Source organism: Acomys minous (assembly GCF_964271855.1).
Source record: "Acomys minous genome assembly, chromosome: 13".
In the NCBI taxonomy this organism is placed as follows: Eukaryota; Metazoa; Chordata; class Mammalia; order Rodentia; family Muridae; genus Acomys; species Acomys minous.
Genome location: NC_140495.1, coordinates 22,485,178 through 22,502,460, shown reverse-complemented (window position 1 = coordinate 22,502,460; position 17,283 = coordinate 22,485,178). Strand labels below are relative to the sequence as shown.

At 38.3% G+C, this 17,283-nt stretch overlaps 1 protein-coding gene across 6 annotated transcripts in view; it reads right to left on the bottom strand.

Annotated features, from left to right (window-relative positions):
* Positions 1-17,283, bottom strand: part of NCK1 (NCK adaptor protein 1) — a 48,147-nt gene that overhangs the window by 12,040 nt on the left and 18,824 nt on the right. For 3 of the 6 annotated variants that reach the window (XM_084752367.1, XM_084752371.1, XM_084752369.1), the window contains exon 2: positions 3,911-4,154. In XM_084752367.1, coding sequence (XP_084608493.1) covers positions 3,911-4,136 — 226 coding nt within the window. In that variant the 5' untranslated portion in view covers positions 4,137-4,154. Of the gene's footprint in view, positions 1-2,053; positions 2,204-3,910; positions 4,155-11,367; positions 11,391-14,443; positions 14,568-17,283 lie in introns of those variants that run through there. The other 3 variants (XM_084752368.1, XM_084752370.1, XM_084752372.1) reach the window with 3 other exon arrangements.

The window sequence follows — 17,283 nt, the reverse complement described above, 5'->3', positions numbered from 1 at the left end:
ATATAACCCTTTTGCCTCTATTTTTCAATTTCATCCAGAAATTAGGTGAATGAATAGCACATTTCTACTCTGACAAAGTGCCTAGCAAAATAAACATGAATATGACACGGTCTGTGGAAAGAAATATTTTATTTACAAAAGTAAAACCTTAGCCCTTGGACTACAGAAGCAGTTAACACTAACTGTTAAATTCCTAAGACCTAGTACAAAGTACAACTTTGTCGCTCTATTTATAAGTTGATATACTGAATCATTGTTCATAATATATGATATATAATATATATATATACACACACATACATATATCTATATCGTTTTTATTTGTTTGTTTTTCAAGACAGGGTTTCTCCGTGCAACTCTGGCTATCCTGGAACTCTCTCTGTAGACAAGGCTGGCCTCAAACTCAGAGATCCACTTGCCTTGCCTCCTGAGTGCTGGGATTAAAGTGGTTTGCCACCACTGCCCGGCCCCTATGTGTCATTTTTAATACCATTTCTGGTTTATTATTAGCACTCATGCTGGACATGGTGGTGCACACCTTTAATCCCAGCACCTGGGAGGCAAAGACAAGAAGATCTCTATGTGTTTAAGGCCAGCCTGCTCTACAAAGCAAGTTCTAGGACAGCCAGGGCTACACAGAGAAACCCTGTATCAAAAAAAAGAAATATTACCACTTATGATCATACCTAGATATGAAATCTACCTTTGCTATTAATAAACAAAGACTATCAACTAACTCCCTACCAGATTCTACAAGTTAATATTTCATACAAGTTTTAAAAAATGATTTTATTATAGTGTTTGTTCATTCATTTTGGTGTGTGTGTACATGTATGTACACATGAATATGTTGAAGTCAGAGAAAATTTTTTAAGAATCAGGTCTTTCTTCTACTATGAGGGTTCAGGGATTTTATAATCCCCATGCTGAGGAAGCAGAACCCCAGGCTGAGGAAGTAGAAACAGCATCACCAGAGCTAGTTGACCAGCCAATGTCACCTAATTAGTGAGCTCCAGACCAACCAGAAAACTTGTCTCCCTGAAAAGACCTGGATGGTGGTCCTGAGGATGACATCTGAGGTTATCCTTTGGCTTCTCCACACATGTACTCACACACACAGACACGCACAAACACAAATGTTTAAAAGAAAATTAGCTTTAAAACTGGAACTGAACTTCAAAGATCTAAAAATGTATTTGCTCTCTTAAAAAGTAAATGGGAGTTAGAAGAGATATTCCAGAAGGAATCAGTTAACCATCAAAGCTCACTAAGGAAACAAAGGAGCCCACGCACTACAAGGACTACATTCTTTTCCAACAAAGTGCTTACTCCTTTGTTTTGCCCTTTCTCTTGGAATCTCTCATTAGGTTACTCTTTGTTTCCTTAGGCTTCTTGTAAATAAGAGACTTCTAGAATAATTCTCTCTTTACTTTTGCAGAGACACCAAGCAAATATTCAAAGAGATCTGATCAACACACTATTAATATAAACGTGCCAGCAGCAGAGCCAAATTAGCACAGTATTTTACTCATAGATCAGTACTTGTAGTTTACGAGAGCTCTTTCTTATTAAATGCTATCTTGACATTATTTCAACAAAGCTCAAGTCGAAAGTCGAATAAAACAACAACAAAACCCCAAAAAGCAAATAAACAAAAAACCTCAAACAAAAAATCCCATCATGTTATTTCAAAGGTCAAGAGTAAACGAACTCTGACTTCCAGTTCACAACTGACTTTCACAACTTCACTTCAAATGCCTGTGCTAGGCTGAGCTACTCAAATACATCTATCTACATCACATCAAATCATGCATAGCCTCTCCCTGCTTACTAAGCATTCAAGCTGAAACACTTTAAGACTATTTACCAGGTCAAATAGCACTGAAAGTATGAGCAGCCGTTTACCTTGTATTACATAGACAGCGTAAAGTACTAGCTTACATAAACCCACTGAGTTCTTTCCATATAGTTTCCCTCTTAATTCACAGAAGGAAAAATCTAACTCAAAATCTGAAACAAAAAAACTACATATTTAATAAACAGAGTAACTTACTGAAAAGATCTTTAAAGACGTTTAACCAATCCATTCTGAATAAAAATTCTGTGTTCTCTTTTCAAAGTTTGTTGACACAGCTCCCGGATAATTTCAGTGAGCTTCCTGGTCTGCTCTGTAACACTGAAACTTCCCACACCCAACCATGTGACCTGGCCCACACCCAAGCAATAGAAAAGTTTTCAAAACCGAGGCTTCTCTTTTTCCAATACTTAGACCATAAAATAACCTGCAGAACAAGTAACTCATGGTGGCAGCAAAAAGTGAGTTATAGTTCACTCATTTTAAGAAAATATTAAAGCTACTACATTTCTAATAGCTAAAGATGTATACACACATTCTTTCTTCCCTGCACCTCTTCCTTATCCTTAACTTCCAAACAATGTCTCCATGAGCTCAGCTGTGGAGACAAATTCATTAACTTATATAGGATTTGAGGATTTAAAGTTGGGTGCTGAAACTCTGTGAAAAGGAGTGGGGAGAGGTGGCTATCTGATAGAAATAGATTCACATGATAACTTAGATCAAAGACCACTAATGTGGACAGCCATAACTGTAGCACTGTAAGTAAAGTTAACCAAGGTATCCCAGAATTAAGAGATAAGTTAACTGGTCAGTCAAATGTCATGTTAAGTGCAGATATTAAAATATGCTGAGTACACCAGAAATGTCCTAGTGTAGAAACCAAAAATACTGTATGTAGCTTTGACTTGTACTATATTTTAGCTTTTAAAGTTTAAAAATAGTTAAAAATATAAACATTTACTTTATATTGCCAATAATTACTAAAATACAAAAATATCAGTTGTGCATTAAAAATTTAAATAGCATATAATAATGTCAGGCAGGTTACATTTAATTCTAAACTATCTGGAAGAAAACACGCCCCCCCCTTTTTTTTTTTTTACAAAGAAGCAAAGAACTATAAGGCTATAGCACGTCTCTTTGAACACCAAAATTAAATTTCTGTCCCTCCCAATTCCTTCCTGTCCTTTAAGAAAGGTTAAATTAAGAAAGAGGAGGAGGTCAGTCTCCCCCTACTTCCTTCCTTCAGTTTACCCAAGGCCAAGGTGAAGTAGCTTCCCCTATCTCTGGCCCTAGTAAAGGCCAACAAAAATTAAAACCAAAGATACACAGTTAAAGAAAGGAGATGACAAAAAATAGGAAAGTGACCAGCCCTATAGATACAAATATACAGCAATGACCCACTGGCATAAAACTCTTCTCAGAGAGAAGAAAGTATAACGACTTGCTTTTTAAAGTGAGGTTTACTTCATGCCAAAAGCAATGTGCCATGTAAAATAAATTACCAGTATGCCAAGGAACCAATTTTACATCTCATGCACTTTTCCCTGTCTCAATTAGAGGCAAATTTTCTGTAAATCAAAACTCTATTAGGTATTTACTACTCCAGGAGCTGTTATGAGGTCAAAGTTAATTCTGCTCATCAGCACCATCTGAATGTGGGCCTAGATTTACAGAAACTGCTAACATGATCTTCACTAGCCTCTTAAACAGCTGTTAGAACTCAACTTTCATTGCCAAGCTAAACCAACAGTCTGGCCTTTACAAGTCAACTCCGCACACTGCTTGCTGTAAGGATTGTGGTCAAAGAACTAAGCTCCAGAATCCATTTAAAATGAAAGCTGGGGGCTGGGCAGTGGTGGCGCACGCCTTAAATCCCAGTACTTGGGAGGCAGAGGCAGGCAGATATCTGTGAGTTAGAGGCCTACAAAGTGAGTCCAGGACAGCCAAAGCTACACAGAGAAACCCTGTCTCGAAAAACCAATAAATAAATAAATTAATTAATTAAAATGAAAGCTGGTATTTTTTTTCCTTCAATACAAAACAACTTACCTAAAGTATCCTTCAAGTTTTTAACAATAGATGCTTTCCGAGCACTGTTTTTTCTTTCCACATAGTTAGAAGGGACAAAACCTGTTTTATTCATGGAATTTCGAACACGCCACCAGGATTTAGAGTCATCCAAAAGCCATAGTCTCTCATTCTTCTTGATATCCAGCTCTTGTTCTTGCTGTGCCACATAATCAAACTTGGCCACCACCACCACTTCTTCAGCCATCTTTCCGCAGCGTCAGTACTGGAACACACAGAAAATGTTGCTGAAGTAGTAACCATCTCCATACTTTTCCAAAAAGATATGCTTAAACATTTAAGAGGCCAGATATGATGAATCGTTCTTATAATCCCAACACACAAAAGGCTGAGGCAAGACTTTCCTAAGTTTGAGGCCAGCCTTGGCTACACACTGAATATGAAGCCAGAGTGAACTACAGAGTAAGACCTTGTCTCAAAGCCAATACACAAAACCCAGGTTTGAAACAGAGCCATGTGTGGTCATGTGCATGCCTGTTGTTCCAGCACTAGGAGAGGCAGAGGCAGGTGGATTTCTGTGAATTCAAGGCCAACCTGTTCTACAAAGAGTCCAGGACAGGCAAGGCTACACAGAGAAACCCTGTCTTGAAAAACAACAAACAAACAGCATATGAATAACCCTGAGTTCAGTTCCCAATGCTATGAAGAGAAAAAAGTGATATATGAAAAATAAATAACAGGCAAATACTAATTTTTAAAAACCACTGTTCCTAGCTGGGAGGTGGTGGCGCACACCTTTAATCCCAGCACTCGGGAGGCAGAGGCAGGTGGATCACTGTGAATTCGAGGGCAGCCTGGTCTATAAAAGAGAGTCTAGGACAGCCAAGGCTACACAGAGAAACCCTATCTCGAAAAACCAAAAATAAAAAATAAAATAAAAAACACTGTTCCTATCCCAGCACTTGCGAGGCAGAGGTAGGCAGATTGTTGTGAGTTCGAGGCCAACCTGGTCTACAAAGTGAGTCTAGGACAGCCAAGGCTAATAGAGAAACCTTGTCTCAAACAACAGCAACAACAAACTGTTCCTATTTAATATTTCTAAAGATTTATTTATTTATTTATTTATTATGTATACACCTGTGTGTACACCTGCAGGCCAGGAGAGGACACCAAATCTCATTATAGATGGTTGTGAGCCACCATGTGGTCACTGGGAATTGAACTCAGGACCTCTGGAAGAGCAATCAGTGCTCTTAACCTCTGAGCCATCTCTCCAGTCTCCCTATTTAGTATTACATGAACTAATTTTACAGTTAAAAATCATAAGCAACAAAATTCACTATACAAATGATTGAAAGTTCTCTTTAATGTAAATAAAATCAAACATGTATATATCAAAACCACAAAAGCTTTCTGAACTTTTTTCCTTTCCATATAGTTAGAAAGTACAAAATTAAAATATATTAGTATAAAAGAACTTACTTTAAAAAAAGAATACCTTACATTTTCTAAACTAATTGATTACTATTATAGTTTATTTAAGTTTATCATCCCAACAGATAAAAGTATTTGAGAGTGTTTTTCTGTAGTACTTACAGGCCATAGTCTTTTGATCTTTTGTGCATTTCCCAAATTTATACAGTGTAGCTTCATTTTTATTAAAATATACAAGATTCAAGGGGTAGAATGAATGTGAAATGACACATATGTATTTATGTGAATATCAGAAAAATAGTGATTACAGATAAAAAATGTTACATATGTTATAGTTACAGAAATTGTTCTCTTTGTTATTGTGCCTAAAACTCTTGTCGATTTTTATGTTTTAAAAATATTTTTTATTAATTTTAACAGAAACATTTATATTATTACACATAAATAAAATAAACTACATACAGAGGAAGAACCACGGGACAATTAAGAGTTATATAAATGTTACATTCATAGTGATCTAGTTATTTGTATTTGTCAAACGAAGTAAAAAAACATTTATATATATTAGTGTTAACTACAGGAGAAAGTGACAAATCCATTATTATAAAGGATAACTTTTTAATATTACTTATTTCAAAAATAAAACAAAGAGACAAAAAGCATCACTGAGGTTAGAGAATGCTGACATTGTATTATTGAGTGCAATACAATAGCATATATAAAGTGTTACTTCTAAATAGAAGAATATAAATGGAACATATAAAAATTACCAATATGGGAGCTGAAGACAGTCTTAGCCTGTAATTTTAGCTTGAGGCTAACCTAGGCTGTGTATCCCAAGTCTCGTGTCTTTTATGTTGCTCTTTGGTTGAGACCCCAGTATACTGATGTATGTGTGAGAAGAAAATGGAATAATAAGGGCAGAAATATTGGCTCAGTAGTTAAAAGTACTTCCTGCTTTGCCAGAGGACCCAGATCTGGCTCCCGTACCATCCCTTCCTTCCTTCCTCTCCACTCCCCCCCCCTGCCTCCCCCCCACAATCCTCCCACACAATAAAACATTTTAAATTTTAAATATTTAAAATAAAGATAAATCTTAAAAAAGAAAAAGGAATAATGAAGTCCATTACTTTTTTGCTTTTGTTTTTCGAGACAGAGTTTCTCTGTGCAGCCTTGGCTGTCCTGAACTCACTTTGTAGACTAGGCTTGCCTCGAACTCACAACGATCCGCCTGCCTCTGCCTCCCGAGTGCTGGGATTAAAGGTGTGCGCCACCACACCTGGCAATGTCCATTACTTTTTAAGATGGCTTAAAAATTAAAGCTTTCATGTATAAACGTTAACACATACATATGTATGAATGGCAACACAACTTTATAAAATCTGAAAATAATGAAACTATGAAAAATAACATATAATTGAATTAGTTATTAAGAAATGATCCCATAATGTCTAATACCAAAGGAAGGTTTTACAGGCATATTTAAAATCAGGATGAAATTACATTTGTTTATAGATGTTATTTTCTTTTTTTGTTTTTTGAGACAGGGTTTCTCTGTGTAGCCTTGGCTGTCCTGGACTCTCTTTGTAGACCAGGCTGGCCTCAAACTCACAGAGATCCACCTGCCTCTGCCTCCCGAGTGCTGGGATTACAGGTGTGCGCCACCACAGCCTGGCTTACATACATTATTTTAAAAGGAAAAAAAAATTACAAGCAAACTCACTCCTGAAACTTAGTTTAGACTTGACTCTGCTTTCTTCAGTGTTTGTTTCATAAGAGTAGATATGCGTCAGGAAGCAAGCAAATAAATTTAGCCTTTTGTTTTGGGTATTGATAATTAAATCTGTCCTCTCAACAATGAAACAAGTATTTTAATGTGTGTAGGAAAATCAACTTTCTGTTGCTGTTTCATTTTTTGAGACAAGGTTTCTCTGTGTAGCCTGCAGCCTTGGCTGTCCTAGACTCTCTTTGTAAACCAGCCTGGCCTAGAACTCACAGTGATCCACCTGCCTCTGCTTCCCAAGTGCTGGGACTAAAGGCGATGCAACTTGGGAGACTGACTTTAGCTTCAAGTAACTGGATTAATCAAAACCTCACCAGGATATCAAAATCACATACCGAACTTTTAAGGCCAAGGAAATAAAAGGAAAAGAGCCTTCAGAGAAAAGGTGAATGAGTCTTGAGAAACAATAAGAAATTATTTCAGGATTTTCCCCCCATAGACAAACCTGATATGAGATGTGCACAACTGAAGCCATTTTATCAGCTGGAGGATGAAACTGGCAAAAGGCAGGAAGACAATTGCTTGGGAAACAGCCAGAACTGCATTGCAAAAGCCACCGTCTATAAACTTCCAGGTCCTTGAATCAGTCATGAGAAGATTGCTCACTGTCTCACTGTGTCACCCAGTTACTATTATTTTCAGTTAGGGGTCACACTATAGGCAGAGTTACCAGTTATCTATCACAATGTATTTTAAAATGCTGAAGTGAGCTGGGTATGGTGGTGCACGCCTTTAGTCTCAGCACTCAGGGAGGCAAAAGCAGGCATATCTCTGTGAGTTCAAGGCCAGCCTGGTCTACAAAGAGAGTCTAGGACAGCCAAGGCTACAGGCTACACAGAGAGAAGGAGCCCTTCCCCTTTACCAACTGGCCCCAGACTATCAAGTCTCATCAAGACTACCTGCATCCTCTTCCTCTGTGGCATGGTAAGGTACCTCACCAAGGGACGGTATCAAAGTGCAAGCAACAGAGTCCATTTGCCTGCTGAAAAAGATCATCCTTAGACAAGTATCAACGGATATAAGCCATATAATGCAGAATAACCATATTACAATTCACAGACCTAAACAAGCTAAGTAGCAAAGAGGACCCGAGGGAGGATGCTTAATTCTCATTAAGAAGGGCAAAGAGAACAGACACTGGAAGTGGTTGAAGAGAACAGGATGTAAGCTTACCATAGATTGCCTCTGAAAGACTCCACCCAGCAGGGGATCGAAGCAGAAGCTGAGTCTCACAGCCAAACTTTGGGCAGAGCACAGAGTCTTATGGAAGAGTAGGGGGATAAAAAGGACCTGGAAGGGACAGGAACTCCACAGGAAAACCAACAGAGCCAACCAATCTAGACCCAGGGAAGCCAGCGGAGACTGATGCACCAAACAAGGACCATGCATGAAGAGAACATAGGCCCCCCACTCAGAAGTAGCCGATAGACAGCTCAGTCTCCATGGGGGTCCCCTATAAAAAGGAGCAGGGGCTGTCCCTGCTAAGAAGTGCTTTCTTAATAACCTGTCTCTGGCCAGCTGTGGTGGTGCATGCCTGTTATTCCAGTACTCATGGAGGCAGAGGCATGCAGATCTCTGAGTTTGAGGCCAGCCTGGTATACAAAGCTGAGTCTAGGGACAGTCAAGGCTACACAGAGAAACCTTGTCTTGGGACAAGGGGTGACACCTGTCTTTTTCTACAACCATCTAAATGTCCTGGTCAAATTCCTTGTTCTAGGACTCAAGAATCTGGAAATACCAGCAGATGCCCTAGGGACTCCAATATCCACCAGTAAAAACAGGACAAAACAGACAAAAGAAAACTGAAAAGTGGAAGTAGTAAGGATGTAGCTGAATGGTAGAATACTTGTTGAGCATGGCCAACTGAACAAACAAACAAACAAAAAACCTGAAAAGTGAAGGAAGATTAAGTAGCTAAAGGACCTCTGGACCCAAGTAATGACAGAGTGCTACATTTTGGGTCTTGTTTGTGCTTGAAGGTGAAGAGTGGTAAAACAGATACATTAACAGCTACCAACAAGAGACAGCTTGCGTTCTCCATAAATCAACCAAAAAAGGACCTAGAAATATAGAAAATTTTCAGACAATAATTACTTTACTCAAGTTAAACACCACAGGAAGTAATTCATGGTCTCACCCACAGCAAAATCCAAACAGGAAACCTACACCTCCAGAGGTTATTATGAGACACTGCAATCTCACCAATAGAAGCCCAGCTAAGGAAGAACATTTAGGCAGGCAAAGACTAAAACAACATGTTCAACTAAGAGGAAACAATAAACCAGCATTTGTAGAATCCTCTGCCCCCAAATATCAGAATACACATGCTTTAACATGTGCCAGGGAGCAGACAGAAAGATATACCATAGCCTTAGCCACAACAAAAATCAACAAATTTGAACAAACTGAATCACAAAGTGATTGGACAACAGAAACAAACTAGAAGTCAGTAGCAGAAAGTGTGTGGCAAAGTAAATTGTTTTTTTTGTTTTGTTTTGGGTTTTTTGAGACAGGGTTTCTCTGTGTAGCCTTGATTGTCCTGGACTCACTTTGTAGACCAGGCTGGCCTCGAACTCACAGCGATCCACCTGCCTCTGCCTCCCAAGTGCTGGGTGGGATTAAAGCTGTGCGCCACCACCACCCGGCTGTAAACTGTTTTTTTGAGGGGTCAAAGAAGCTTAGTCTCTAAAATGAAAGTACTGAAAGGTAACAGAACCTTAAGTGTTAGGGCCTAGTAGAAGGTAATGATGTCAGATGTACAGCCCTTGGAAGAGATTAATGTAGTTCTAATGTGTTCTTAATGAGCTCCCAGGAAGTTTTCTAAAGCAAGTAGCCCTGGCACATAGATTCTTTTGCCTTCACAGTTTACCTTGTGCTCCTCTGGCACATGCATCCTCCATAATGTCATCTGCCAGGTATTATAGGCAAAGGGAGTCCAGGGGGGGGCGGAAATGGGGTTATATAAATCTAGAATTTTTCTTTTAGCTTCTAAAATTAAGTGTTAAATAAACATCTATAAACTACCTAAGCTTTAAGCATTTATTTTAGCAAAAACACCACCACCACCAAAAAAACACTAGCAAACTAGTACATACATATAACAGGAAAGTCTCCATTCATGAAGAACATAAATAAAAAATTCTGAATAACTCACAGGTCAAAGAGGAAATTTTCATTAAGTCAGATGTCATAATGAAATTAATTAAGCAGGATCTACATAGCAAGCTCTAGACTAGCCAAGATAAGACCCTGTCAAAAAAAAGAAGGTGGGGTAACAAAGCATCCACTGAAGAGCATGTAAAGATGGCTTCAGCATACAAAAAGATACTCATTAGCTACTAAAGTCACATTAAGATGCCACTGCATAATACACCTATCAGAATGGTTATTTAAAAAACTAATAATGACAAATGCATACACAAATATATCAAAACTGAATCATTAACACACAGCTGCTAAAAATGTAAAATGGTACAGATATAATAAAAGATAGTCTGTCAGTTTCTAGTAAAACTAAACATGCAACTTAACATACACTCTTAAGATTGTTATCCAAGTGTTTCTATACAATAAACAAAATGTGTTCAAAATTTTGTAGCAAGCGTTTATATAATATTCAAAAACTAAGAGCCATACAGATGTCCTTTAACAGATGACTGACTTTAAAAATTGTGGTCAGCCAGGTGGATCTCTGTTGTTTACAAAGCTAGTTCCAGGACAGCTAGGGCTACACAGAGAAACCCTGTCTCAAAAAACAAACAAAATGTGGTAAATCCATATTAAAATGAGCACGATTAATATACAAAACCTGTTTAAAGTTCTAAGGGAATTACAATGAGTAGGAAAACACCAATAATAAATAATGAGTACTCACTCCGTGACTCCGTTACCTAAAATCTTTGTAATGATATTATAGAACTAGTGACTAGAGAGTAAGCACCCAAGGTGGAGAGTGGAAAGGGGGCTGGAGAGATGGCTCAGCAGTTAGGAGCACTGCCTGCTCTTCCAGAGGACCCAGGTTCAATTCCCAGTGGCCACATGGCAGCTCACCACTGTCTGTAACTCCAGCTCCAGAGGATCTGACACCCTTCCACAGATATACATGCAAATAACACTAATGTACATAAAAGTAAAAATAAATAATTAACAAAAGAGAACAAGAACAAAAGAACTGTAGATATGGTGGTTTTGCTAGTCAGCCTTCTCCTACCACTAACAGCAAAGCAAAGCAAAACAAACAAACAAAACCCTGATAACTTACGAAATCCGTTTTGAAGTATCAGTCCATAATTGGCAATGGTGCCAGACAATTAGGCCTGTGGAACACAGGAGCACATGGAGGAACAAAGCCACTTCATGGCTAAGAAGGAAAAGAGAAAGAAAGCCTCTGAGAGGGCATAACCTCCCTCCAGCTGCAAAATGACTCAAAGGCCTCTCCGTAGGCCCCACCTCTAAAGGCCTCACCAAGGGCTACGAGCAAGACTTTTGAGGGACTCAGAAGGAACTGAACTCGGGACTCTGGAAGAGCAGCCAGTGCTCTTAACTGCTGAGCCATCTCTCCAGCCCCAAGACAGATATTTTTTAAAAGAAATACATTGTATGTTGACTGTATTTTGCCAGATGTTACCACTGGAAGAACTTGGTCTTTCAGTAAATTCTAAGATTTCTTACATTACACATGGACTTATAAGTATTTCCAAATAAAGTTCAAACATGAAATGAAAAGATTTAACATGTTTAGTAACAAGTGTATTACTGCTGTGACTAGTTAACAAATTTAGTAACTTTAAAAAACACGAATGTATTATATTACAGTTTTTTGAGGCTCAGAAGCTTAAAACAGTCTGGTAAAACCTGTAACATCAAGCAGTATTTTCAAATGTATACACATGCATCAGTTAAATAAAAAAAAAAAACCAGCCAGGCAGTGGTGGCGCACGCCTTTAATGACAGCGCTCGGGAGGCAGAGGCAGGCGGATCACTTTGAGTTCAAGGCCAGCCTGGGTACAAAGTGAGTCCAGGACAGCCAAGGCTACACAGAGAAACGCTGTCTCAAAAAACCAATTAAAAAAAAAAAAATCAATGAAGCTGAAATACAATTACTTTTTCTTTGGTGTTGGTGTTGGTGTTGGTGTTGATGGTGGTGGTGATGTGTGTGTGTGTGTGGTGGTGGTGGTGGTGGTGGTGGTAGTGGTGTTGGTGATGGTGTTGTTGGTGTTGGTGTTGGTGTTGGTGTTGTTGGTGGGGTGGAAGGGGTGGTGGTGGTGGTGGTACTAGAACCCAGGGTCTCTCATACGCAAAGTCCATTTTACCCAATGAGCTACATCAATGTGTTTTAAAGAGCTTTCAAAGCCAGGCACAGTGGCGCACACCTGTAATCCCAGCACTCGGGAGGCAGAGGCAGGCAGATCACTGTGAGTTTGAGGCCAGCCTGGTCTACAAAGCAAGTCCAGGACAGTCAAGGCTACATAGAGAAAACCTGTCTTGAAAAACCAAAAAAAAACCAAAAAACAAAAACAAAAAACTCAAAAGAAAAATAAAGAGCTTTCAAAACAGGGGCTCTCTCAGTAAAGCTCCCCAGGTTGGCCTTGAGCCTGGAAGTTCTCCTTGGCTACTGTATTTTATGTCTCCTGGTAACAACATTCTTTTTCTTCACTCTTCCATGTTCCTTACTGAAGGAATTAGATTCATCTTTCCTACTGAACATCCCCTAATATGAATTTGGCCTATAATCTCACTATGTAGGAGACAGAAGCAGAAAAGTCACCATAATATATACGTTCCAGGCTAGCCAGGATTACATACAGGGTCCTATCTCTAACTAATTAACTAACTAACTAACTAACTACTTAAATGAGTGGAAGAAGAGAACCAACTCCACAAAACTGTTCTCTGATCATGGCACATGTGCATCTGGATGCAAACCTCCCTACTGAGATTACTTAAATTATATTTTAACGTAGCATAGGCCAATAATTTAGAGAATTTTTAATCAATGAAGTTTTATAATATTGGGTGTTATATTTGTATAAAATTTTAAAACTAGGGTAGAGTAATAGTTTGGTATGGGCAATTTAAGTTATTAACAGTCATTATTTTTAAAAAGCTTGATGACTCCATTCCAATATGGCCAATCACAGATATCTTAACTTGGCACAGAACATAAACTAATTTTGCTTTATTCATCCTCATTTCAAAAAGAGGGGTGGAGGGATGGCTCAGCAGTTAAAAGCACTGATTCTTGCAGAAGATCTGGGTTCGATTTCCAGCACCCACAGAGAGGGCCACAACTGTCCATAACTGTAGTTCAGGAGGACCCTATACTTTCTGGTGTCCATGGGCACCAAACAAGTACATAATACAAAGACATACTTACAGGCAAAACACCCATGCACATTTTTAAAAGATTTCTTTTCAGAACAAAACCTATATAGTAATGTTTACATAGAAAATTCTTAAAAATATATGAAATGTTTTTAATGTTATGATCATTTACATATGTATTTTCTTAACTGGTAAATAAGGATTCTTATAATAAAGTGTTCAAAGACTTTCCAATTCTGTGATAAATGTCTGAGGGATTTTAAAGATAAAATTAAATAACAAAAAATTTAAAAATAAAAAACAAAGAAACACAGCTTAATTCCTAAATTGCAAATCTATAAATTATGCATGATTAAAATATCAGAAAATTATATTCTAATAAGAAAGATTTGAAACTTTCAAGATTGTTCCTAACAAAACTTTGCTTGTTTCTTACAATTTTAAATGTAACATATTTCCCCTCAACTGGCAATTCATTGGTTTAAGTAAAGGTGTCTAAACAATTTCTTTTAATTGTAACCTTCTGACAAAATTAAGCTTATTTTACAGATCACTCAATACTAGCTTGTAACAGCCTCTATTTGTTGGGTGTTTTTGTTTTTGTTTTGACACAGGGTGTATTATGTCGCTTTTGCTTTGTAGACAAGGCTGGCCTTGAATTCCTCGGATCTGTCTGCCTTTGCCTCCCAAGCACTAGGATTAAAGGTATACACAGCTAGCTATATATACCCTCTGTTCTAAGATGCCAGTCATTACTTTAGTGGCTTCCACTTAAACTGAGCCTAAGTTTTCTAGACCTCTTCTATCAAATTTAGCTTTAAAAAAAATCATTTTACACAGAGTACCATCTGCATCACACTACCATGCTCCCTACCCTGACATGAACTGCATTGTCCACAGGGACATGCACATCTCACAGAAAAGGATCAAAGCACAGGACGATTGACAAGAGGGAAGTAAAGTCAACATCAAAATGAAGTCATTTATATCAGCACTCTTCAGCATTTACTTACACTTCCCCACTAGGTGGAGCCACTGGCCAGCTTCCAATGTTGGTGCCTTCCAGTGTTCTGCTAGCGTAATTCCTTTCTGGGACATCCTGTTTAACTGCATGCTTCCAAGAGTCCTTAATTGAATCTATGTACAAATACAGCAATAAACAGCTAACTAGAAACATAGTGCTTTGAACACCTCAAGAATGAGGTGGGGAACAGGGTGAGGGAGGTTGTTGGGGCCTAGCTTTGGTCCTGTTCTCATAGAAATGGGATTGTGGGGAAAGGGAAAGAGCTCAAAATATAAAGTGCTTGCCTCATGCAAGCATGAGGACCGGAGTTCAATCCACAGAACCCAAGTAAAAAGAAAGGCTGGAAATGGACATGGTGGTGCGCTTGTAATCCCAGCTCTGGAGAGGCAGAGACAAAGTAGATCCCTGGGGCTCACTGGGATCAGTGCAATCAGTGTGTTCCAGATGGTAAGAGATGTTGTCACAAACAAACGAACTCCGTAGGACAACTCCTGAGGAATGATACGCACAGCCCTCTACATGTACATACATACACATTCATATTTGCCTTGGAGCCCAACAACAAGATAGATGAATGCTGTAAAGTAACTGACTCAAACTATTACCCCTCCCCAAAACAAACAAACAAACAAAAAACACAGAGACCATCTTAGCAACCACACAGCTTTCCCTGGCTGATGCTGAAATGATGAGCAACAGGACCACAGGCAGCCTGGAGGGCCTGGATTGCTACAATGGAAACTCCTAGTCCTTGCCTGTGTTTCTTTTTCCCATTTAACACTGAGGTTGCTTAGAAGCAATTTGAGGAGAGATTTTTGTTTCCTTAGACCTCTGTTCTTTCCAATATGATCACATTTGTCTTTTTGACTATCTCTGAATTATTTTAACTCAGTCACACCAAAACGGGCTTACTGAACAAAACATTTACAGGGATGACTTACACACAGAATCAGCCTTCTCCATACACAACCCTGCATTGTTATTCAATATATACTCACTACTATGCCTTTCAAATGTTCATATTTTATGTGACATCCTTCAAACTTGGAGACAACTAAATATCCTTAGTAAAAAAGAAACCGTCATTCTATTTTAAGAACGATTTTGGCTTTCTAGACCCTTAGACAACTACCAATCTAAATAAGTGAGCACACCAGACCAAACCTGTACCTAGTTCATGTATCTCTACAAATTACTTAGGAGCAGCTAACATTAAGTTTGTCAAATCAGCCACTTTTGGCATCAAGTGCCCTTAATTCTAGTCCTTAGCAGAGATGGGCAGAGCTCTCAGTTCAAAACCAACCTGGTCTACACTGCAAGTTTCAGGACAGCCAGCCACACAGTGAGCCCCTGTCTCAAAAACGGCTGTCAAATCAGCTCACTGGGACACTCCAAGGAAGGGTAATGGTTGTCGTTGACAGGTTATTAGGAACTTGGTCCTTTTTCGCAAATTAGATGTCATTTTCTAAAAACAAAAAAACAAAAAACTAGTGGAAGGGGGGAAATATCTAAAGGAAAATCTACCATGCTAGTTACAAATGCAATTTTAGAATCTGCTGTACTTTAACACATAACTTCACAGTTTCCTGCTTCTGATAATAATCAGCTAAGTAACAATACTCAAGTAACTAAGTCAGGAAGTTTGGTTGGGTTACAAATCTCTCAGTGAACAATGAAGGGAGAAAAACCAACAATAACTCTGATATGCCATAAGTAAGCAAAAAGAGAGGCAACTCATAAGAGATGTTAAGCCATAACATCTTATTACATAGTTTATACTGCTAAATATTCTTAACAAAACTAATGAAACATTCCACTACTTGCAAAACAAAAACTGGAAGCACATCAAAATTAAAGGGAATTAAAATCAAGTTGTTTTGTTGGATTTAGTTTGGTTTTATTTCCTTTTTGGATGGTTGGCTGATTGGTTGATCAGTTGCAATCTCATGCAACCCAGACTGGCCTTAAACTCACTATATAGCTTAGGGTGGTCTTGGCTTTGAACTACTGAACTTCCTATTTCCAACGCCAAATGCTGAAATTTTAGATCTATATATCACCATGCTCAGCAATATTTTAAGAATAGGGAAACAAAATGCCATCACAGTCTATCCACTTTTGAATGATTACTTTGGAATCATAGCTGATATGAGAAAACAAGAAAGATGAAAAAAGGAAAAGGTACTATGTACATACAATTCACTTTTTCATGCAACAAATATTAACACTAGGAGAACAAGCCAAGTTCTAGTCTTGGAAAGGACCAGAGTTCAGCTCCCAACATCCACAATGCCTATAAAAACTGCCTATATGCCTAGCCCCAAGGGATCCAATGCCTCTGGCTTTCACAGGCACCTGCATTCGTGTATATATGTACATATATGTATGTATGTGTATACACACACACATAAATATGCCTATAAATTCCATGTGACTTGTTAATTAAAGATATAGGGAAATATTCTATTGTTACTTAAAAATCCTAGTTATTAAAGTGACTTACAAATTTTACTGCACTACTCCACAGACACTTCCATTTGCCTTTCTTAGAGACTTCCTGTTGTAGCTTACCTAAACCTAGTTACAGTAGGACCAAGCCAATGATCTGGATTAATGAACCCTTTTCAGTCACCCTCCCTCTCAATTCATGCCTTTATCTTTTGAACAGGACTCAACTGGATTTATATGAACTCCATTCTCACTGTACACATGAGGAACAAAGACACTTACCTAATGAAGCCTTCTTTAGGTAAGTCTCCCTGTTTCTATTCTCACACTCTTCTATTTGGAAGCATTTAATTTTCATTTTTAGAAAAAGTTAGCTGGAGA